The following is a 24,649-nucleotide window of genomic DNA, read 5'->3' as shown; positions in this document are numbered from 1 at the left end:
ACAGGCTGGTAGGTACTGGGTTCGGATCCCAGTCGAGGCATGGGATTTTTAATCCAGATACCGACTCCAAACCCTGAGTGAGTGCTCCGCAAGGCTCAATGGGTAGGTGTAAACCACTTGCACCGACCAGTGATCCATAACTGGTTCAACAAAGGCCATGATTTGTGCTATCCTGCCTGTGGGAAGCGCAGATAAAAGATCCCTTGCTGCTAATCAGAAGAGTAGCCCATGTAATGGCAACAGCTGGTTTCCTCTCAAAATCTGTGTGGTCCTTAACCATATGTCTGATGCCATATAACCGTAAATAAAATGTGTTGAGTGCATCATTAAATAAAACATTTTTTTCTTTCTTTCATTCCCTATGTGATCATGTGACCTGCATACATATATTAAAGTTAAATGAAATTTTACCTATATTTCAAACATTGGGATGAGTCGATCATGTCTATATAGATATTAAATATTTTTTTTATAATATTAGTATGAGATTTTATTTATTTAAACTACAAAGACAGCAAACTGAGGGCAGTCCTTAACACAGGTGGCTGCTGAATACAGGACACTAAAACATGGTGTGTGTACTTTGATTGAAACATTGTATGTAGCAACTTTGGACACATGTTACTGTTATCATAGTCATCCATGGGGTTTGATTTGGTGTAGGACACCTGTCTGTGTAGTGCAACACAAGACTTTCTCACCTGTCTGAGCTGTCAGTCTTTTGTTACTGTCTGTGTGAAGTATGTAAACTTCTCAGGTATGTACTGGGATTAGTGTTGGCAGGCTCATGTAACTTTAACATCTTGTGTGTGTCGTCTTAAGTTTCGTATCAGTCATACATACTTGACTCGTTCATTTATTTTGAAGATTGATCTTCCACCCCAGTGTGAGCACTGTCGGTGTACTCCGATGGTGTCACATATTGGAGTACAGTCATCTAAGTAATATATACTAGGACAGATATTTGGTAGGGGAAATGTGATGCAATCATTTCAATTCTATCCTGCACTTTTGTTGAAATTTCTTCCGTGATACTGAATTTTATTGTAAATTTTAATTTTATCTTTCTGATATTTCAATTTTTTGCACATTTCTTTACACTGTTGTAATTTAATGTTTATGATGATGTTGATGATGACTTCATTTTTACATTTTCTTTAGTTTGACACCCAATGACAGATTTATGTATTTTTTGTGCTAGGGTGCCGATAATCATTCTTTCATTCTGTCTACGTTCACCATGTAAAACTGCTTCATATTACTCAGGGGGGTGGGGGGAGCAGTATGGCACTGTATGGTGTCTTATTGACATGTTTGTTGATGCTGGGGTGTCATTAAACATTCATTCATTCATCAATATATACACAATATACAATATATAGCTCATGGGAAAACTGGGTACTTTATTTTCCTGGCATACAGGCCAACTAGTATACATAGTCTTTTTACTAATACTGAACTTCATGTCGTAGGAATGTTAAGCTCCCATTTTAAATTAGATACATTAACTATGCTACATATAATAATTACATACAACAATAACATTTTAAATGGTGTTTCGGCAGCGACCCGTACGATGTTATACTGATTCCAACTGGTACTACCTCCCAGCATGTTTATTGGTTCTGCCATTTGAAAGACCACTAGCCGATTGGCTGCTCGAACAAACCTGGGAGCGGCCTCTGTGACGTCGTGGCAGGCCATCAGTCTACAGACTTGTAGGTACTGGGTTCGGATCCCAGTCCAGGCATGGGATTTTTAATCCAGATACCGACTCCAAACCCTGAGTAAGTGCTCCACAAGGCTCAATGGGTAGGTGTAAACCACTTACACCGACCAGTGATCCATAACTGGTTCAACAAAGGCCATGGTTTGTGCTATCCTGCCTGTGGGAAGTGCAAACAAAAGATCCCTTGCTGCTAATTGGAAAGAGTAGCCCATGTAGTGGCGACAGCGGGTTTCCTCTTAAAATCTGTGTGGTCCTTAACCATAATGTCTGACACTATATACCGTAAATAAAATGTGTTGAGTGCGTCGTTAAATAAAACATTTCTTTATTTCTTTCTAACAAACCTGGCATACCAGATGTAGGGTTTCGGCTGGAAATGTGGGTTTTTTGTGTGGTTTTTTTTTTTTTTTTTTTAGCAATTTGGTGAATGTGCTAAAAGAAAATTGGTGCTCTACAACTTGTTAAACAAAGGTTTCTAATTATCTTTGTGGTTGTTAACCATATGTCTAATGCCATATACCCATAATTAAAATGTTGGATGTGTCATTAAAATTTAATAAAAACTTTTCATCTTTTTTCTTTAAACCAAGTGATTGCTGAATATTAGAGTGGATATGTTAGAATGTTCCGTGATATGCTGGGCTTCAGCAAGAGTGATCTTCATAAGGCAGAAATTAGCAATCAGTGTATAAAGAAAGATGAGCACTAAGTTGCATCAGTGGTGGGTGTCATAGATTTTGTGAGTCTTTTTTCAAGAATCAGTTGATTTACAAAACATCTCTAATGCTCTAAAGGACATTGCTGATGACATATCTAGGGCTCAAATACTAGAAGAGCTATATGAAACATTCAAGGTACAGCGTCTTGACAGTGATCCTCCAACAGTAACATTTCATAACCCTCTCCCAAAAGTATGTTAAAAACATTCACCCATACCAATAAAGCAACTAAGATCAAGACAAATGGTCAAACAATGAAGCTCAAATCAACAACAAACTTGTTTAGTATCTTGATCCTAATGGCACAGACATGTGATATTGACATGAGAGAAGTTCTCGAATAACCTTTTCGCCCTGTTCCCTGGTCTCTAGCTACTGCTGATGGGATGTTACACAAGAACAGCAAATCTGTTCTGGCGAAGACCCTGCAGAAGAATACAGCACTAGCAAAAACAATTCCAAGACACTCAAGCTTGCATAGTTGATGAAATGTCATGTGTGAATAAAATAAAAGGAGAACGCAAAATCTTTGAACTGTCCTCGTCCATCTTGTTCATAGCACTCCATGAAGCATCAGCTGCAAATAGTGAACGCATTGACACCGTCACATGGTGTATACCGGGATACTTCAATCAAAGGCTTGGACAGGCAAATGCGAGGTCAAAATGGTGACATGCAATACAAGAATATCACATCCAAACAAACAGCAGTTCAGTGGTGAAAGTTTCTTGCGAGCAGTCAAAACAAAACAATCTTCAATTAACTGCATTATTAGTGACCAGATCCAACCAGAAAATGCCAGCAAGTTGAATGGTAAAACACTCTTATGTCACATGTGATGAGCAGTGTCATCAAATCACAGAAGCTGGCTGTGTGGTTGTTCCTGAACTGCAGTCAAGTCAAGAAGAAGCAGACATCAGAATTCTATTCCATGTATCTCATGCAGCAGCAGAAGGCTTCCTGTCAGTTGTGATAGTCTGAGATGACACCGACATCTTAGTGTTCTGTCTCACTTTCAAAACAGACATAACATTCACCCTGTATATGAAATGCAGAACAGCTAGAGTTAGGTATATTGACACTGACACCATAGCGATGGTACTAGGGAGTTCTGTTTGAAAAGCACTCTTAGGCATGCACACATTCAAAGGTTGTGACACGGTCTGTATGTTTGATGGGTGTGAGAAGATCAATGCTATGAAGCTCCTTGTGGCAGATCCTTTAATCCCAGTCTTCATTCCAGCAACTGGGTGTAGAATGGAACTTGAAAGCTGGTATGTTCTATAAAATGGAAGTTTTTAGATGTCGTTTAGGTCTCACTATACAGTTCACTTCCGGATGAGAGTTCATTCATCACTACAGTTCCTAATTGTCACCCATGGTGTGGTTCACATATTCACTTCTAGGAATTTGGAAAGAATTAAAACAATATGTATGTTTAATGGCAGTATTTTGCCCATGTTATTTTGTAATATTGCGCATAGACTTTTGGGACATAGGTGTATAGCGCAAGAGACAGCCAGAGTGAATCGGTTAATGAACTACCTGTTCGGACAGGTACTACAGCCAGATGCGGTCATATAGCAAAAAACTGAGACGGAAATGTTCTCAATTTTGGAGTGAGCATAAATGCATTGGTGTATGTTGTTAGTGCTAACGAGAACCCATTCTATTGGCAATCTTCATTTGAAATTGGGCAATTTAACATTGATTTCAATGGCAGATGACGTGTTGTGAGACCATATACGAACCTAAGTCAACAACAACAACATTCGACAACAAATTTTAATACCTGATAATATTGGTGAAGAAGTGGCAGATTGATCCTCACCAACTTCCAACATGTCATCATGCTTTGTGAACACATACAATGCAAGCTAAGTATCAAGAAGCTGTCTGGAGGAGGAGTTTAAGAGCCAACGCCAACGTTCCAACACCACATGGCAAAGGATGGAGAGTTGGTGCAACTGGGGAGAAACAGCTCTTGGAAATGAATTGGATCAATTGGGCACCCACTCCCGAGACTCTTCTTACTGTGCTCTTCTTACTATGGTGGCCTGTAAATGTTCGAGGTTTTGTGTTCTGCCTAACTGCACATGTCTATCAAATGATTTGACATGACATACAACACTAAAGCTACTATATTCAGCTTGCTATCAGGCAGAAATGAACTCCTGGGATATATACATTTACAATGATACAAAAAAAAACTTGGTCAGCTCTTTGGTAACGGTTGGCTAAAGTTTCCATCTGATCTGATGGACTAATGTACCAAATTCACCAAGTACAAATTTTAGGAACTAGCAAATTCTATTTTAATTTGGTTACAAATTTGATGTAATCAATATTTGTTGGAAAATAACACTGGTTTTTTGCTCTCTTTTTTTTAAAGATAATTTGGTGAAATGTTTTGCTCACCCATGTAAGAGCTATAGTCCTGGCAAGGTATGCATACATGTAGTATATAGTGGCCTTGTAAAATACAGCAATATGCAATGGTATATGTACTGGTACATATATATATATATATATATATACATGTATATATGTACTGAATGATTTGTCAATGTAGTATGCTGACCTTTGGAAACTGATCACTATTGCTGTAAGTTGCCTCCCCTAGACAAGTGTTTAACAGGAGTTGGACTTATTGCACTGTTGTTGTTGCAGTTGCTATTTATAAACATCTATTGACATGCACCAAGCTGATACATGCGCATTCTGTTTGCTGTTTGCTGCTCATTATGCCAGTAGTTCCGACATTTATATATATATTTTTTAAAACACCCAAAAAAAACCTGCTTTCTGTTGGGGTGAATGATCTGATGTTTAATGCTTGGGACGTGTACACGTAAGTGGTTTCTTCCTTTTTTATTCAACTTGTATCATTTTAATGTGGCCTGCTGAAAAGCTACATGTATAAATTATAGCTAAGCCTTGGGCATTGATGATTTACCAAGTTATCCTAATTAATCAGATTGAAATATTATGTAAGGATTCAGGGGCCAGTTGCCCCCCCCCCCCCCCCCCCCCCCCCCCCCCCCCAGATAAGGCATATTAGGGGTCACCTAGGAGTAGCTTTTAGTGATTAACACTGGGTGGTTTTCTGTGCACCTGATAACAAATACATGTATGTGATTGCTATTGATTACCATTACCAGGCAACCAATTGCATTTCATTTCAAATGACCAGCCTCAGTGGCGTTGTGGTTAGGCCATCGGTCTACAGGCTGGTAGGTACTGGGTTCGGATCCCAGTCGAGGCATGGGATTTTTAATCCAGATACCGACTCCAAACCCTGAGTGAGTGCTCCGCAAGGCTCAATGGGTAGGTGTAAACACTTACACCGACCAGTGATCCATAACTGGTTCAACAAAGGCCATAGTTTGTGCTATACTGCCTGTGGGAAGTGCAAACAAAAGATCCCTTTCTGCTAATCGGAAAGAGTAGCCTATGTAGTGGCGACAGCAGGTTTCCTCTCCAAATCTGTGTGGTCCTTAACCATATGTCCGACGCCATATAACCGTAAATAAAATGTGTTGAGTGCATCGTTGAATAAAACATTTCTTTCTTTCATTTCAAATGGGTTTTTTATGCTTATATATATAACCAAGGTTCAAGCAGCTGTTTGGGTAGTCTGTCCAAGACACTGGGTTAGTGAGAGGGGTCGGTGTAGTGGTCTTATTATACCTGCCCATTAGCAGTGGGATATAGCCCAGTCGTAAGATACTTGTGTGATGCAGTCGGTCTAGGATGAGTCCCACCAGTGGGCACATTACGCTATTTCTTGTACCAGCCAGTGCTCCACAACTGGTGTATCAAAGGCTGTGGTATGTACCATCTTGTCTTGGGGATGCTGCATATAAAAAAAAAATCTGAAAGAGTAGCCAATAGTTTGGGTATTAACCTCTTGCAGACAGCCAAACTACTATTACAACTATTAAGGCGGCAAAAATACAAATGCTAGTTTTGTTTATTACCAAATTTACAATGTAGCTATTTAGTAAGGATTCCTCTTTCAATTAGGTGGTCCTAAACATAGGTCACACAGCATGTAACTAATTAAAATGTGTCGAGAGTGTTGTTAAAATAAAAACATTCCTTCCTTTGTACCCATTGAGTCACAAGTCACTGTGGATGGAAGCCACTTCCAGGGTGTGAACCCAGAACCTACATGTAGCAGCCTCAAGTCTGATGGCTTAACCAGACATCACAGAGGCTGGTAAACCAACAAGTATTTCAACCCCTGACATGTACAAGTGATCTCCCACAGACGTGTCCTACTTTCACACCTAAATAATTCATCTTCATTTTAATATCTATGATGTTGATATCTATGACGTCTGTTCTAAACAATGATTCTTCATTTTCATGTCTATGACGTGTGCTCTTAAAATAACAGATTAGTCAAAACTGCATTGTCTAAAAAGTGTACCATATGTATTTAATGAATATATGAATACAATCTTTGCTTTTTAAAATGTCTAAATTAACTTTATTTTTTAAAATTTGTAGGAAAAGTATTTTATAGTGTGTTAAATTGTCAGTTAGTAGAAATGAGGTCATAATGAGGATGACCTATTTTATATTTTGTGAACAATTTATTTTGCAGTAACCGATATATTTGTTAGTGTGTAATTACAAATGTTAGTACTAACCGGTAATTCTGTTTCTGCTCAATATTAATCATGGGATTAACCAGTAAAAGAAAAAATGTGTTAATTCTCTACAGGAAGTTAGTGGCATGACACCTTATATATATATATATATATATATATATATGCAAAATAACAACTGTGCTAAATTACTGAACACCCCAGAAAGAAAGAAAAAAAAAGTTTTATTTAACATAAGATATACTCAACACATTATATTTACGATTATACATTATATTTACGATTATATGACGTCGACATATGGTTAAGGACCACACAGATATTGAGAGGAAACACGCTGTCGCCACTTCATGGACTACTTTTTGATTAGCAGCGAGGGATCTTTTATATGCACCAACCAACAGACAGGATAACACATACCACGACCGTTGATGTACCAGTCGTGGTGCACTGGCTAGAGCGAGAAATAGCCCAACTCACTGAAATAGACCGACCACGCATCAACAGAACACTTTACCACTGGGCTACATCCCGCCCCTGGTACATCAAAGGTCGTGGTATGTGCTATCCTGTCTATGGGATGGTGCATATAAAATTGTAAGACTGTCAGAATTACCAATTGTTTGACATCCAATAGCCGATGACTAATAAAACAATGCGATCTAATGGGTGTCGTTATAAACAAAACAAACTTTTTTCTCTTTTTTGGGGGGGGGGGACACACTAAACACGACAATTACAATATTTAATATCATAATTAAATGCTATGTATGAACAATCTGAAATTGGCTAAACGTGTTTGTACAGTTACAGACCGCTTAAGCCGATTCTATAATTTAAGATTATGCAGTGAAACCCAGGCTTCTGAAAATTTGCGAGAGCAATCAGTTTCGTTCGTATGCCGCTCGTATAGTTTGTATAGCTAATTTTTTTGTCAGCGCATTTGATTTTATCGCATCATTTACAAGTTCATGATGGGTTACGTAAAATTGACATGGGTTACCTGGATTTGTTTTGGCATAACACATAAAGGGTGTTCAATTCTCAGGCCTTGAAACCTGTCTATACCGGACACTAAACAAACCAGAAAGGTGCTCAAAACTGGCCATGTTTCGTGGTTGCAAATTTCCTAAATGCTAAAACGAGACACTCTAAACACCAGGGGCCTAATTGACAAAGTTGCGAGAGTTTAGTGAATTAGGCCCCTGATCCTGTCTAAAGGGCCTGCTACACGATACAATAGAATTAAGTCAGTCGCTCGTATGAGTCACTTGCACAAGTCAATCAGACCAATTGAATCAAACGTGTTGCCACACAGTATTTGTCACAGTATTTGTCAATCGTATGAAACGTGACGTCATTGAAAAACATCCTTGCTTTATCTTCAAATTCAGATTGGCTATTAAAATAAGAAAGTGTTTACTTCGTTCAAAAATACTGACATCACCACTTGAAAAACACTAAACGCAACAAATATACCGAACATACATGATATAAAGAATTTCTTGCTGCTAATCGAAAAGAATAGCCCATGAAGTGGCAACAGCGGGTTTCCTCCCTCAATATCTGTATGGTCCTTAACCGTATGTCCGACGCCATATAACCATAAATAAAATGTGTTGAGTGCGTTTTTAAATAACCTATTTCCTTCCTTCATTTGATGTTATGTGTTAAAATGTTCATCTTCCATTTTTATGTAACTTACATTTGCCCATCATTATGTGACCCTACATAAATATACCAGCTGCATCTGCACTGAACGAACTATCCATTTCCGTTATAAATTAACCTTTACTAATGTGCTGAATTGTCATTAAACAAAATCCATTTGACTTTAATTAATGTTTTCCCCATCTGATGACAGGTCAAATTTGTAAAGGGCAGATAAGTCATGCTATGTTTTTACAGACCAGTTTTCTTCTGCTTTTTTTTTCCTTTTTTATTTGTCCTTTCAAAAGAATAATGGTGCTTTATCCAGCAACTTTATTAAAAAGATAATTCTTAAGACATAATTTAGCATTATTTTTAATAACATAACTACTGTTGTGTTCCATTCATAGTATCCTGTAATAGAAAACATTAACACTATATCTAGTGACAATTGATTTAGTACGAGGCAACCATAACAGGATGATAACACGCAAAACATTATCTTTCATGACCAGCCAACTCAAACTGCTCCAAAAAGGTACGCATCACTGAGCTGGAACTAATCAAGAACCGGCATCTGCAGAGGTGTAATTGCCTTCTCACCTACATGTAGGTGCTTAGTTCAGCCTAGGGACATCAAAGGCAGCCAATATAGATACATGTAATTCTTGGATGTGTGACAATGTGAGGGAATCAGGGATGGCCAGTACGGGACACGTACATCATTGTTTTATGGGAGATGACCTGCAGTATATTACAGTGAGTTGTGTTGTGTGTTTATAGGTTTATTTATATGCTTGTATCTAATTAGCTATCGCCACTGTCTGGGCTGTGTGTCATTAACTGTCCACATGTTGGCTAACCAGACTGTTTGTCATTAACTGTCCACACTTGGGCTGTCTGCCGTTAGCTGTCCACACTTGTGCTGTCTGTCGTTAGCTGTCCACACTTGTGCTGTCTGTCGTTAGCTGTCCACACTTGTGCTGTCTGTCGTTAGCTGTCCACACTTGTGCTGTCTGTCGTTAGCTGTCCACACTTGTGCTGTCTGTCGTTAGCTGTCCACACTTGGGCTGTCTGTCGGTAGCTGTCCACACTTTGTCTGTCTGGGTTGTCTGTCAAGTTGGTTTGTTTTGTTTGATGACACCACTAGAGCACATTGACATACAATAACCGATGATTAATAAATCAAACATTTGGTAATTTTGACAGTCTTAAGAGGAAACCTGCAACATGTTTCCATTAGTAGCAAGAGATCTATTATATGTGTCATCTTAGACAGGATAGCACATACCATGGCCTTTGATATACCAGTCATGGTGCACTGGCTGTAATGATAAATGGGCTTAATGGGCCCAAAAGGGTTCAATCCCAAACAGACCGCACTTCAAGCAAGTGCTTTAACCACAGGGCCAAGTCTTGCTCGCACTTAAAGCGAGCGCTTTAACCACAGGGCCAAGTCTTGCTCGCACTTAAAGCGAGCGCTTTAACCACAGGGCCAAGTCTTGCTCGCACTTCAAGCGAGCACTTTACCACAGGGCCAAGTCTTTCTCCAGGCCGTCGAGGACAGTAGGTTAGTGTGTACATTGTAGTTAGTGGTTGATAGAGAGAAGTCTGTATAGTGGCCTTAAATCGAGCCCTTAAAACCTGTCCTGGGTGGGAGCTGGTACTAACCACTGAGCCCTTAAAAACTGTCCTGGGTGGGAGCTGGTACTAGCCACTGGGCCCTTAAAACCTGTCCTGGGTGAGAGCTGGTACTAACCACTGCGCCCTTAAAACCTGTCCTGGGTGGGAGCTGGTACTAACCACTGCGCCCTTAAAACCTGTCCTGGGCGGGAGCTGGTACTAGCCACTGCGCCCTTAAAACCTGTCCTGGGTGGGAGCTGGTACTAGCCACTGGGCCCTTAAAACCTGTCCTGGGTGAGAGCTGGTACTAACCACTGCGCCCTTAAAACCTGTCCTGGGTGGGAGCTGGTACTAACCACTGCGCCCTTAAAACCTGTCCTGGGCGGGAGCTGGTACTAGCCACTGCGCCCTTAAAACCTGTCCTGGGTGGGAGCTGGTACTAGCCACTGAGCCCGTAAAACCTGTCCTGGGTGGGAGCTGGTACTAGCCACTGAGCCCTTAAAACCTGTCCTGGTTGGGAGCTGGTACTAACCACTGCGCCCTTAAAACCTGTCCTGGGCGGGAGCTGGTACTAACCACTGCGCCCTTAAAACCTGTCCTGGGTGGGAGCTGGTACTAACCACTGAGCCCTTAAAACCTGTCCTGGGTGGGAGCTGGTACTAGCCACTCGGCCCTTAAAACCTGTCCTGGGTGGGAGCTGGTACTAACCACTGCGCCCTTAAAACCTGTCCTGGGCGGGAGCTGGTACTAACCACTGCGCCCTTAAAACCTGTCCTGGTTGGGAGCTGGTACTAACCACTGAGCCCTTAAAACCTGTCCTGGGTGGGAGCTGGTACTAGCCACTCGGCCCTTAAAACCTGTCCTGGGTGGGAGCTGGTACTAACCACTGCGCCCTTAAAACTCGTCGCTAGATAGAGGCAGTACGTACTACTGGGGTGTGAACCCAGTACCTACATGCCGTTAAGCCCAAAGTTTAATATCTACGCCACTGATGCCAGTGCTCTGTTAGTTTGAAATATACACCTAGGTTTAACCATATGACTTGTACATCAGTAATTGTGATCAAAGCACTGACGTTCTGTGTATTTATAGAGGATAGTGGAAACAGCTGATGGTTACAGTAACCCAGTCATTACATCAATGTTTAATGTATTATAGGAGAAAATATAAAAAGCGTAATTATGCATGAACATGTATGGTAATTAACTATGGAGGCTAGAATCACACTGATATTCTTCTCCTGAGTATGTTGAGTGCCCTGTCAGCAACATCCTGCCCCGGGATAATGACGGCTGGACTGGTGTGTTCAGCTAGGCTAATTATCAACTTTGAGAAACCAACCGTAGGCTGTTGGTTGACTTTACGGTTGTCTCATGTTCTGTAAGCTTCAGATCAGTCATATTTAAAATAAGTGGGCCCATTGGACTATTTCTCGTTCTAGCCAGTGCTCCACAACTGGTTTAACAAAGGCTGTAGTATGTACTATCCTGTCTCTGGGATGGTGCATATAAAAGATCCCTTGCTACTAATGGAAAAAGAGTAGCCCACGAAGTGGTGACAGCGGGTTTCCTCTCATATATCTGTGTGGTCCTTAACATTTGTCAGACACTATATAACCATAAATAAAATGAGTGCGTCATTAAATAAAACATTTCTGTCCTGTTTAAAATAATTTCCATATTTTGTCTATTCCCCCACCCCACCCTACCCTCAATTTGGATAATTGAACAAACGAGACATGACATTTGTGTCGACTTTAGTTTTGATTATAAAGACTGCAGTAGAATGATCGACCAATCAATAATTGGGTACAGTGATTCAGAGATTGTCATGGGATATAGGTATGACTCTTCTTCCTGGAGGTGTTCGTGGACCGAGGACATAATAGAACATGACACTGTGTACATGAACATTACACTGTACAACAATAGACCTGGGGGAGCGTATTATACATGAGCAGTGATCCAAATACAGAATATACATAGAAAACATGTAAATATAAATGGCATTTGTTTTTCTAGATTGAATTATAATTTTATTTGAGTCGTATTTTATAGTCTTGTATGATATAGTTTGCTTTATACTGCATGTAGTATAGTAATTAATGTAGTTGAAGAAAACCTGTTTTGTCAGACTTTATTTCTGTTTTTGCAGTAGGAAGTATATAACTTTATTTTAATGTTTCATGGTGCATACATGTATGTGCAACCTTCTAATAAACATAATCATCTACCTTAGTAATATTATAGCATCTCATTATGATACATTAAGAAAATGGGACCACTAAATGCTTATTTTGCTTATATTTTTTTAATATCCACACAAATTGTCATTTTGCACATGCATTTTGAGGATATGTAAGACATGGAATACCACATTCGTGTCTGTAGGATAACAAACTTGGTACCAGTTATTATCAAATTTATGTCCTCGTGATTATAAAATTTATGTCCCTAATGAAATAATTTTCACTTGTCACGAGCTGAAGCTGAAGCTGAAGCTGAAGCTCATGACAAGTGAAAATTATTTCATTAGGGACATAAATTTTATAATAACTGGTACCGAGTTAATTTATTACCCCAACTATTTAGGGTTTTTTTAAGCCTTTATTTTCTATATAGCCTACATTGGCTACTTATCCATGTATATAGAAACGACGTTAACTACTTTACTGTTCTGGGTATTGCTTTAATTTTGTATTTTATTCATGGTTCACAGATATTTTTCAAAACCCAAAGTTCTATATATTCTGTAAAACAATATCTATGATGAATTGCATTAAACTACCATTTTATTACAAGTTTAACATTGAAACCAGAAATACGTAAATGCAAACGCTTAACTACATGATGTCATTGTGTGTGCTTTGCTTTGCCAAATAGTGATGACGTCGTATTTAGTACCGACAAGGTGATTGGTTTGTTGGTGTCAAATTGTCCAATAGTAGTGTACGTTAAACTAATGCATGATAATTTCTCAATGAGAAATTATTTTTATTTTCCCCATTATGAGTGCCTGCTGGGGTAATAATACTATTTGTGTTACAACTCATTGTTTAAACGTGTATCAAAATTGCTGGCGCTCAATAGGCAACTAGTAGGAAATGATATCCGTTGGCCTCTCGTGTACCTGTGTAGTATTCTCAGTTTTATTTTAAACGCTATCACGATTGTTACATTATAGTTGAGGGAACTTCAGTAGGTAACTAGTAGGAAATGATAGCCTTTGGCCACTCGTGTACCTGTGTAGTATTCTCAGTTTTATTTTAAATGCTATCACGATTGTTACATTATAGTTGAGGGAACTTCAAGGTTGCCCATGGTGCTTGAGCTACAGGATCGTACCACATCGGTGGACATTTTCAATTGGGTTTTTTCCCATCCCAACCACTACACCATGACCGGTATATGAAAGGCCTTGGTATGTGATGTCCTGTCTTTGAAAAAGTGCATATAAAAGATCCCTTGATGCTAATTGAAAAAGTATGGCTGGCTTTCTCGAAGATGTTTTGTTTATCGAGCACATTAATTAATCATGGGTTGTTGGATGTCAGATATTTGGTAATTCTGACTAGTCATCCAAGGAAACCCGCTACATTTTTCTTAATGCAGCAAGAGATCTTTTATATGCACTTAAATTTCCCACAGACAGGGAAAGCACATACCAGTCTTTGTCCAGTTGTGATGCATTGGTTGGAACGAGAATTTTTTTAAAAGACTACAAGTCAAATTACCAAATATATGACATCCAGTAGCCAGTGATTAATTAATCGATGTGCTCTAGTGGTAGTGTTAAACACAAACTGTGACCTGGTGAGATGCTGTTGGTTAGTGCTTTTCTTCAGAATTAAAAATAGTTGTAATATACATTGTATACATATACTGAACAAAAAAAGAAACTTCCGATTTGTACATATAGTATTTGTTGTGTTAAAGAATTCATTGTGTAATGAAATTATATAGGTAGTATTAGCCTTGAGCTGTATTATCAGGATTCATGAATTTTATCGATTATTTTTGCACTGTTAATCGTCAAAACGTGAAATTCAATTTGTACGTGCATCCATAGTTCGACATGTCCCATGTAGTATTCGGTCAATTTGTTTTACTTGTCTTACTGACATTGTTGTCAAGTGAACAAAAACGCTTCAAAATTAAAAAACAAATTAACGTTTTTTTACATTGTAGCATTTTTAGTATGCCAAGAATACCCAATAATTTACGCGAACGGGCGATTGGCATGCTTGATGGTGGCATGTCAACAGAAGACGTTGCAAGGCATGTTGGGAGTTCTAGTCGAGTGATACGAAATCTTCGCATAAGATTTCGAACGACAGGAAGCACCAACGACTTGCCACGTCGTGGACGTCCGCGTGTTACAACATGTGGTCAAGGCCGTTATATCATGAACACGCATTTGCGCAATCGATTCCAAACTGCCACTGCTACTGCTGCTAACACACCTGGGCTTCATAATAACTGAATCAGTGGGCAAACTGTTCGTAATCGTCTGCGGGAGAACGGTTTACACGCACGACATCCTTACGTTGGATGCGTTTTAACGCAACGTCATCGTCTAAATCATCTTAATTGGGCACGTGTACACACTCGTTGGATACGGCGACGCTGGAATACCGTTCTTTTTTCGGATGAATCCAGATTTTCTTTACAACGTGGTGATGGCAGGGTGCGTGTCTACCGTAGGAAAAATGAACGATATGCTGACTGTTGTGTTCTTGAACGAGATCGTTTCGGGGGTAGGGGTTGTGTCATGGTCTGGGCAGCCATTGCCCATGGTTATCGTTCACCACTAGTCGTCATTGATGGCAATTTAAATGCTCAACGTTACCGCGATTACATTCTCGCTCATCGACATTCCTCTGTTCCATAACAACGCCAACATCTTGATTTTTCAGCATGATAATGCCACCTCTCATACAGCTAGATACACTGTAAATTTTCTTAGGACAAATAAGATTGATTTCATTGATGACTGGCCCGCTAAAAGTCCTGATCTCAACCCCATCGAGCATGTCTGGGATAGTCTGGACAGACGATTGAGGCTTCGTCCCATCACACCCGCTAACGTCAACGAACTTCGTCAAGAGCTCATTCAGGAATGGAACAATATTCCACAGGCAGAAATCAACACTTTAGTCAATTCTATGTGCTTGCGATGCACTGCAGTGGTCAATTCAAGAGGTGGTCATACCCGTTGTTAAGTGGGTGGGTTTTTTTTTTTAACCCCTACCAAACTTGGTCAAAATTTCTCCCAGTTTCTGTTAACCTATGGCCATGATTTTTGCACCAAACGATGCATCATGGAACACTCTTTAAAAGCATATATAACAATTATTCCCCCGGTTTGTTTTCATCAAGTTATGTTCAAGCAAAGTTAGCGGAAGTTTCTTATTTTGTTCAGTATATTAGCAATATTTGTATATATACATTGTACAGGAACCTAACGTACATGTTTATGTGTGTGTATATATAGATGATGACTGTATGATTTTATGGCATCAGTGTAGATAAGTGACTGTAATAATACACTTTCAGTGAATTGACCTTTTCAAATTTCTAGTTTAGTTTAGCTGCTGATTATCATTAAATTTGTGTGTTTGAAGTTATTAACAGCATGTTAGAGTAAGTTGCTACATTATTCGTGAGTTGTGAAGTAGGCCCTATTCATACCTAACAGTGACACCTGTTGGTGATTGTCTAACAGCAGTCTGTGTACAGTGTACCAGATCAATAGGTAGTCGTGTGGTCATCACTGCTGCACCCTCTGTAGCTGCGCATTCCCTGATGCAACAGTCAGCAGTTCGCAGTTCGGGTATTGCTGGCACCTGGTGTGTTGAAAGAAATGTTATTTAACCAAGCACTCGACTTTTTGGGGGGGGAGGATAGAGGGGGTATTTTTCTTGATGGAATGTCGTTAAACTGATCATTTATTCATTGTGATTAAGGATCTGATACAATTAGAGAAGAAACCTGCTGCAGCTGTAGGCTACTTTTTTTTTCTATTGGCAGCAATGGAACCTTTTTATATGCATGATCCCACAGTATAATACCATGACTTTTATTACACCAGGGGCCAGTTCAAATGTTATTTTGGTTGGCAAAAATTTCCAAAACCAAGGACTGAATAAATACTAATAGTAATTGTTCAATGGTGAGACTTGACTTTGAATAAACAAAGATATCCATACATAATCATGATGGCGAAACATAACCCAGTGGTAAAGCACTCGCTTGATGCATGGTCGTTTTGGGATCAATCCCTGTCAGTGGACCCATTGGGCTATTTCTCATTCCAGCCAGTGCACCACGACTGGTGTAACAAAGGTTGTTGTATGTGCTATCCTGTGTATGGGATGGTGCATATAAAAGATCCCTTGCTGCTAATCGAAGAGAGTAGCTCATGAAGTGGCAACAGCGGGTTTCCTCTCTCAATATCTGTGTGGTCCTTAACCACATATCCGACACCATATAACATAAATTAATTGTGTTGGAGATGCATCGTTAAATAAAAAAATTCCTAATTTCCATACATAATCAAATCTAAAGTTTGTTGTGTTGGTGCAAAAAAATAATGAAAAGGAAAATATTACACTAACCCAGGGTTAAATGAATTACATGTGTTCTTGGAACTACGTGGCCCATTTGTGGAGCACTGGCTGGAACAAGAAATAGCCCAGTTGGCTCACAGCCCAATTGGCTTACAGAAGAGGGTCAATCCTAGACTGACCTGGCATCAGGCAAGAGCTTTACCACTGGTTATGAATATGATTGTAGTGTCGACATAGTAGGACCCATGCTTATGACTTTTAAAAGTCCAGACTTAACACTCCAGACTACATACATGTACATTGTGTATATAAGCTGGCTGTTTGTATGGATGACACTTCTTTTAGAGGCTTGTTTCTAAGATTCAGGCTGTCCAGTACTTTTAACTACTTTTGCTTACTTTTTGCTCTGTCCTATTTTTCCTACCTTTTTGTTTCAAAATGCTGTGAATTACTGTTAAAGTGTGCATATTGGTTATGCTATTATAAAAATCAACAATTATGGAACATCTTTTTTTTCTGCACCAAGATACATCTCCCAATTTGTGGCACCATATAATCTGAGCATATTAAATTTACACCCTGAAAGTCTTATGTAAGATGAAATTTTATTTGTGTCGCTCAAATGTTATTTTTGCCATGTCTGAAGTAGTGTGCTCCTTCAATACTCTGCTGAAAAAATGCAGTTGTAGCACTAGTATATTGAGCCTGTCCATGGGTTTAGTTATTAGTCCCCTACCGGTCCAACCAGAGGGGATTCAGACTGTAGCTTTCATCTCAATCCACCGGCCTCGGTGGCGGCGTGGTTAGGCCATCGGTCTACAGGCTGGTAGGTACTGGGTTCGGATCCCAGTCGAGGCATGGGATGTTTAATCCATATACCGACTCCAGACCCTGAGTGAGTGCTCCGCAAGGCTCAATAGGTAGGTGTAAACCACTTGCACCGACCAGTGATCCATAACTGGTTCAACAAAGGCCATGGTTTGTGCTATCCTGCCTGTGGGAAGCGCAAATAAAAGATCCCTTGCTGCCTGTCATAAAATAAAAGAGTAGCCTATGTGGCGACAGCGGGTTGCCTCTAAAAAAGTGTCAGAATGACCATATGTTTGATGTCCAATAGCCGATGATAAAATAAAAAATAAATGTGCTCTAGTGGCGTCGTTAAATAAAACAAACTTTACTTTTTCATCTCAATCCTGTCTTATCTGTCAATTTGTCCCACGCAGTTTTCCATATATGGGGTTTTTCCCACATTGTCTCAAGATATTGAGGTGAAATTGTGTAGCTTTTTCATGTTCAGTTACAGATCAAGTTTACCGTTTCATAGTGATTTACACATTAATTTTAATGATTAATGTTGCTATGTACTGTTTCAGTCCCACTTTTATCTTTCATACAGTTGTGCTGGGCAGCCTGAAGATTGAACAGGTTTTTGTTTGTAAGCATCGGGTCACAGACCTTGACATCTAAGGAGAGCCATCACTCTTAAATTGCTGCCCATCATTCCTGTGAGACTTCCTGTCTGTGGGATGGTGCATATAAAAGATCCCTTGCTGCTAATCAGAAAGAGCTAGTAGCCCATGAAGTGGCGACAGCAGGTCAGCTCTTTCAACATCTGTGTGGTCCTTAACCATATGTCTGACGCCATATAACCGTAAATAAAATGTGAGTGTGTCGTTAAATAAACCATTTCCTTCCTTCCTCTGAGACTAGGTGTGGGACATAGCTCAGTGGTACTCGCCTGATCTATGGTTGGTCTAGGATCGATCCCCGTCATTCCAGCCAGTGCACCACGACTGGCATATCAAAGGTTATGTGCTATCCTGTGTGTGGGATGGTGCATATAAAAGATGCCTTGCTGCATGTACTAATGTAGCGTGTTTCCTCTCTAAGACTGTCAAAATTACCAAATGTTTGACAACCAATAGCCAATGTATTTTTCGTGCTGGGATGTTGTTAAACATCTAATCTAAATTCCAATAGCCGATGATAAATAAATCTGTATACTCTAGTGGTGTTGAAAAAAACAAAAACCTGGAACTCTTACACAGGTGTGTGAGAAACTGATATACTAAAGGAAACTTAATTTAGCATCAATATCTGAAACCTCCCGCTCCTGTTGTGCTAAAAATGAAATGCACATGTTGATATCTACATCAAAGCAAAACTACAATAAAGATCCAGCTTTGCAGGGTGGAGACTGCTGGATATATATAACTATTACTGCATAAAACATTGAAAGCATTGGGGGGATGTTTCCTATGCACAATTTCCCAAGCATTACAGTGTTGTTGTGAAAGTGCTACAACCGTAGACACCTATTTCACAAGCTTCACAAGGCACATACTTCATTCTGCTTCTGGAGTAGTTTTATTGTGTCGCAGGTTGTTACGCAGTGGAAGATGATTTTGCTGAGGTATGTACTTTAGGCACAGCAGAAATACAATGCATACATATATTGTACCCTAGTGTGTATGTACAGTTTGGGCTTAATTTTGGGCATTGTTAATTTGTAACGGATCAAATCATTAACATTATGCAATATTTGGGTAATCGGGTATGTATCAATACTATTAGAGCAGTTAGAAGTTAAACAGGGTAGGATTACATGTATGTATATTGGTTGTTTTATCACATTGGTTCTGTTGGTCTGTACACCCCCTCATTCATCAGATTTCAAGGAGCTGCAAGGGATCAATGTGGGCGCATTGTGTTAAAGATTGATTTTTTACACTTTATTTTTTATTTGTTTTTACTTAAAAATTAATAATTGTGTGATTTTTATCGATTGTTTTGTTAGCTTAATCATTCAGTTTTGAATATGAAGAAAATATATCGACCTAGAGAATGAGTCACTTGTCTTTATGCAGTCAAACCTGCTTTATCAACCACCTGTATTAATCATCCTGTTAAGAGGTTACCTTTTTTTATTCTTCCAAATCCCCTTAATGTAGTATACATTAACATGTATTAAGCAGCCACCCGTCTTAAACACTTTTTGATACTCTCTGGTGGCTGCTTAACACAGGTTTAAATATATGTTTATATGGAAGGAAATGTTTTATTTAACGACACTCAACATATTTTATGTACGGTTATATGGCGTCGGACATATGGTTAAGGACCACACAGATATTGAGAGGAAACCTGCTGTCGCCACTACATGGGCTACTCTTCAATTAAGAGTAAGGGATCTTTTATATGCACCATCTCACAGACAGGATAACACATACCACAGCCTTTGATATACTAGTCGTGCACTGGCTGGAGCGAGAAATAGCCTAATGGGCCCACCGACTGGGATTAATCCCAGTCCGACCGTGCGTCAAGCGAACGCTTTACCACTGGGCTACGTCCCACCCCTATGTTTATATGGATGTATGTGTGGTATTTTAGAGGTATATACATGGGAGTATACTCTCTGAGTGGCCATTGGATATGATTTTATCTTAATTAAGAGTTTATGGCAGTGCCACAGTAGATAATAAATAAATGTGAAACATCGATCAGACATTTAAGTAAATTGTACATTGCCATGATGGATGTAAGTTAAATGGCCACCGAAGACCAATTACGATAGTGTGATAGATTTTATTGCATTAATTATGATCACCTGAACATAACGAGTAAGCAATGCTTTGATTCAATGATTAAAATGCAGGTTTGTAACTACATAGTCAATGTGAATTTTTTATTTTTTTTATTTTTATTTATTGCCCTAGATTATTGAGTGTTGCCATTGAGAATCGCCTGTTAATAATAAAAATTTTATTATCTACATTAGTTGGAAGCTACAATATGCACAACATGTACTTGGCTATATCTAATCTTTAACCTCGACTATAATGGATATTATACATATTGATGCTTTCAGTTGTGTATACATGATTTAAGTCTTGTTATCAGCAGTGTTAATTAACAAGCCACCTGTAAACAGGTATGTGTATGTACTTATCGATAGTTCTGTTTATCACTGGACCTTGGATTGTTGTAATTATCATGTACCTGTACTTGACAGAAAATACTAAATATTTATTAATTTAATCATTGTCAGCCTGTTCTTTGTGTTTGTATATATACATGTACATATATATAGCACATACCGTGATAAACATGTACATTGATGTTTTACTAGTATGCAAATACAGTTTTAAATGTATCGGATTTTTTTACAAATTTTAAAAATATACTTAATTGATATTTGTATTGTATTCTAATGTATGTTTCCTACAGCTGTTTACACTGAGTGACGGGACGTATCCCAGTGGAAAAGCATTCGCTTGATGTGCGGTTGGTTTAGGATTGATCCCCCATTGGTGGGCCCAATGGGCTCTTTCTCATCTCGGCCAGTGCACCACAACTGGTATATCCAAGGCTGTGGTATGTGCTATCCTGTCTGTGAGATGGTGCATATAAAAGATCCCTTACTACAAATGGAAAAATATAGCGGGTTTCGAAGACTGTTAAATTACCAAATGTTTGACATCCTATAGCTGATGAGAAATGTGCTCAAGTGGTGCGGTTAAACAAAAACATTACATAATTATAGAATTTTTAACATTAATGGAAATAATCAGTGATGTACATTCCTTTGTTTGTCAGCTACTAGTCGATCTCTATTTTTAACATTAATGGAAATAATCAGCGATGTACATTCCTTTGTTTGACAGCTACTAGTCGATCTCTATTTTTAACATTAATGGAAATAATCAGCGATGTACATTCCTTTGTTTGTCAGATACTAGTCGATCTCTATTTTTATGCTAGGGTGTCGTTAAAAATGTATTCATTAGTTATATGTACCATAGACAATAACTGGTTACCGTGTTTAACACATCAGCTTTATCCTGTGACAGTTAGACTGGCAAACATCCTGATACTATGCATCATTCTAACCTTCGGTGACCAGTTTTATGTATCGTACATACTACAAAAAATAAATGAAAATAATTGTTTTTTCAAAATTTTACCGTTTTACAGAAGTTAGGTCCACATTGTCGACTAGGATATTGATACACCAAAATGAAATAGTTCTTACTCAAATGTTTTATAATAAAAATTATATTTTGTTATCAAGTTATTTAATTATGTTTTTACATTGCATCTTTGATTACATCGACACCCAATAGCCAATGTATTTTTTGTGCTTGGGTATCATTCATTTGTTGCTTCAGGTTGTAGGGTCAAAGATCAACATTCCTTTGATAATAAGTAGGGTAAAAGTATGACATGTATGTTCCAAAAATATAGAAACTTTTTATCTAGTCGTATATCTTGACGTATGATTGCAGGCTAAATGACTATGTAACTGTATAATCATCACTTCATTGTTGCATATATACCTTAATTTGACACCCAAATAGCCGATGTTTTTCGTGCTGGGGTGTTGGTAGACATTCATTCTGTGTTAGTGTTAGTGTATGTATATTTCTACATATATAGAAATTATTATACAAGCTTGTGTGTCGTACTGATTTTACGAAACAAGTGTCGGGATTTTTGTATTACCCTCGCTGACACGAGTTTCGTAAAATCGGTACGACTCGCATACGAGTGTAATAATTTCTTTATTATCCATATTATTATTGTTTTCTTTATGAATAACAAGACCCAACTCAAAATGTTTAAGCCACAACTAGGAGACGACGAAATGATGTCTAATTTCAAATGCACAGTCTGAGCTGGGACTGGAGAAGCAACGTCATCTTATGACATCAATTCCCACAATTACGTCATTACACTTGTTATTGCACTTATGCTTCATATGATTGTTAACTCTGTTATGTTGAACCATGTGGATAATAAATATGTATATTTATCTTTCAGGTTACCTGAAGGACTACATGTATATGTGATTGCTTTCGACGACATGGCCAGTACACACAGAGAAAACATATTTTCACATTAGGAAGCCCAGCATATTTGTTTTGAAATGGCAAATGTAACATAAGAAAGTTCTTCTTGGGGTTAACAATGGGTGCAGTAAACAGCTGCTGTATTCCACGACGGACATTTGAAGAATGTCGCGAAAACCGCATCTGTACTCCGAAGGGCAAAGGTCACCGGCGAAACTTCAGTGCGACATTCAGTTTTCCTACCGAAGACAGCGAGAGCCAGCCGAACCTGGTGAACATAAACACGGCCACTCAAGAGGAGCTGATGACATTACCCGGGATTAACCGACCGACCGCGCAAAATATCATCGAACATCGCAGACAGATCGGCAGTTTCAAGAAGGTCGAGGATGTGGCGCTAGTGTCGGGTGTGGGCGCTACCAAGCTCAACAACATTCGGTCGGAAATTATTGTGAGCCGAAAAAACGAATCGAAAAGTGGCTCACCAGAGGGCAGTGTCAACATCGATGTTAATAACTTGAAGGATCACGTGACAAACATAAACCCAGTGGTCAACATCAACACGGCTAACGTCTTTCAGCTGATGAAAGTAAAAGGTGTTGGACAGAATTTAGCGGAAAATATTGTGACTTACCGGGACAAGAAAGGTCCGTACAAATCCGTTGATGATTTATTGAAAGTGAAAGGAATTGGGCTGGCAGTTCTTAGTGCAATAAAACAAGGTCTGACATTGGATAGCCCCCCCGCCGCGTCTAACAATACGAGTCATAGACACTTAAACGGTGATGTACCGCATAGCACTGCTACACAAGGTGGGGACTGTGGGATTGGTAAGGGGAAGATGCTGAGTTCGTCTGTAGAAAATTTGTTGGATGTTTTGGGACCCCTTGCCAAGAAAGGGCAAAGACCGGACGTGGTTCCGTTTAATTTCAAGAGCAGGAACTGGAGAGTTTTTAGAGTGGCCACGTGGAACCTGCAGCAGTTTTCGTCGGACAAGTCGAATAATATTGGTGTTCAGGATGCAGTGTGTATGACTATTCTAGAAAATGGGTGAGTTTCATTTTATTTACAGGTATATATTGTAAACACTGCAGCCAATTAATTTATTCCAGAAAAGAAATGTTGAAAAAATTTAACTAATACTATATTGAAAAGGTTAATTCTATTATAATTAAATACTATATCATGATTTTGTTTGTACAGTGAATGTATAGGCATTTTATTTGAATTATTCTGCATAATTTCTTAAACATATGTTAAAAGACAGTGACATGAATTACAATGTCCATTTGTGTCTAGTATTAATTACTATTATGGACTACAAAGAAAATTCATTTAGCATACAAACATTGTTTAGTTTGTTAACCAATTAAACAGTCCATATGAAAATCCAGAGCAGTTTTGAGTTTTAAAATTTGTAACTCCATCTTGAGAAACTAAATGTTATGTGACTTAACAAGAATTTACATGTAGATGCGCCAGTCATGTGACTTCAAATCCAATACATATGTATCCCAGTAACACCAGTGTTAGAAATAACTGAACATTATTTATTTGTTTTGTGATTGATGACTTTGTAGCTATACATGTAGTTTACTTGTATACCAAAGTAGCATAGGATGTCTAGTAATACAATGTATTTTTTATGACAAATAAAATTGATTTATTTTCTAATACTTTCCTAAATTTTCTAGGTCATCTGTAAATGGCATTATCCCTTTAACTTGGATGTACACTTTCTAAAATTAATGTATTTTGTTTGAGGGAGTGTTGTACCATTGTAATTTAATTTGAAATAGTACATAAAAAAATTAATAATAAAAATCTTTTTTGTTTCAGTTTTGGTATTTTAGCAATTCAAGAAATAGCAGATGAAAAAGCATTAGAAAATG

At 38.6% G+C, this 24,649-nt stretch overlaps 1 protein-coding gene across 1 annotated transcript in view; it reads left to right on the top strand.

Annotated features, from left to right (window-relative positions):
• Window positions 1–24,649, top strand: part of LOC121388696 (endonuclease/exonuclease/phosphatase family domain-containing protein 1-like) — a 68,770-nt gene that overhangs the window by 36,196 nt on the left and 7,925 nt on the right. The window contains exons 3-4 of the mRNA XM_041520152.1: window positions 22,729–23,807; window positions 24,597–24,648. Of these exons, the coding sequence (XP_041376086.1) occupies window positions 22,876–23,807; window positions 24,597–24,648 (984 nt within the window). The 5' untranslated portion in view covers window positions 22,729–22,875. The remainder of the gene's footprint in view (window positions 1–22,728; window positions 23,808–24,596; window position 24,649) is intronic.

This window comes from Gigantopelta aegis, chromosome 14 (genome assembly GCF_016097555.1).
Source record: "Gigantopelta aegis isolate Gae_Host chromosome 14, Gae_host_genome, whole genome shotgun sequence".
NCBI lineage: Eukaryota > Metazoa > Mollusca > Gastropoda > Neomphalida > Peltospiridae > Gigantopelta > Gigantopelta aegis.
The sequence above is the reverse complement of the archived record's forward strand: the minus strand, read 5'-3'. Positions and strand labels throughout refer to the sequence as shown.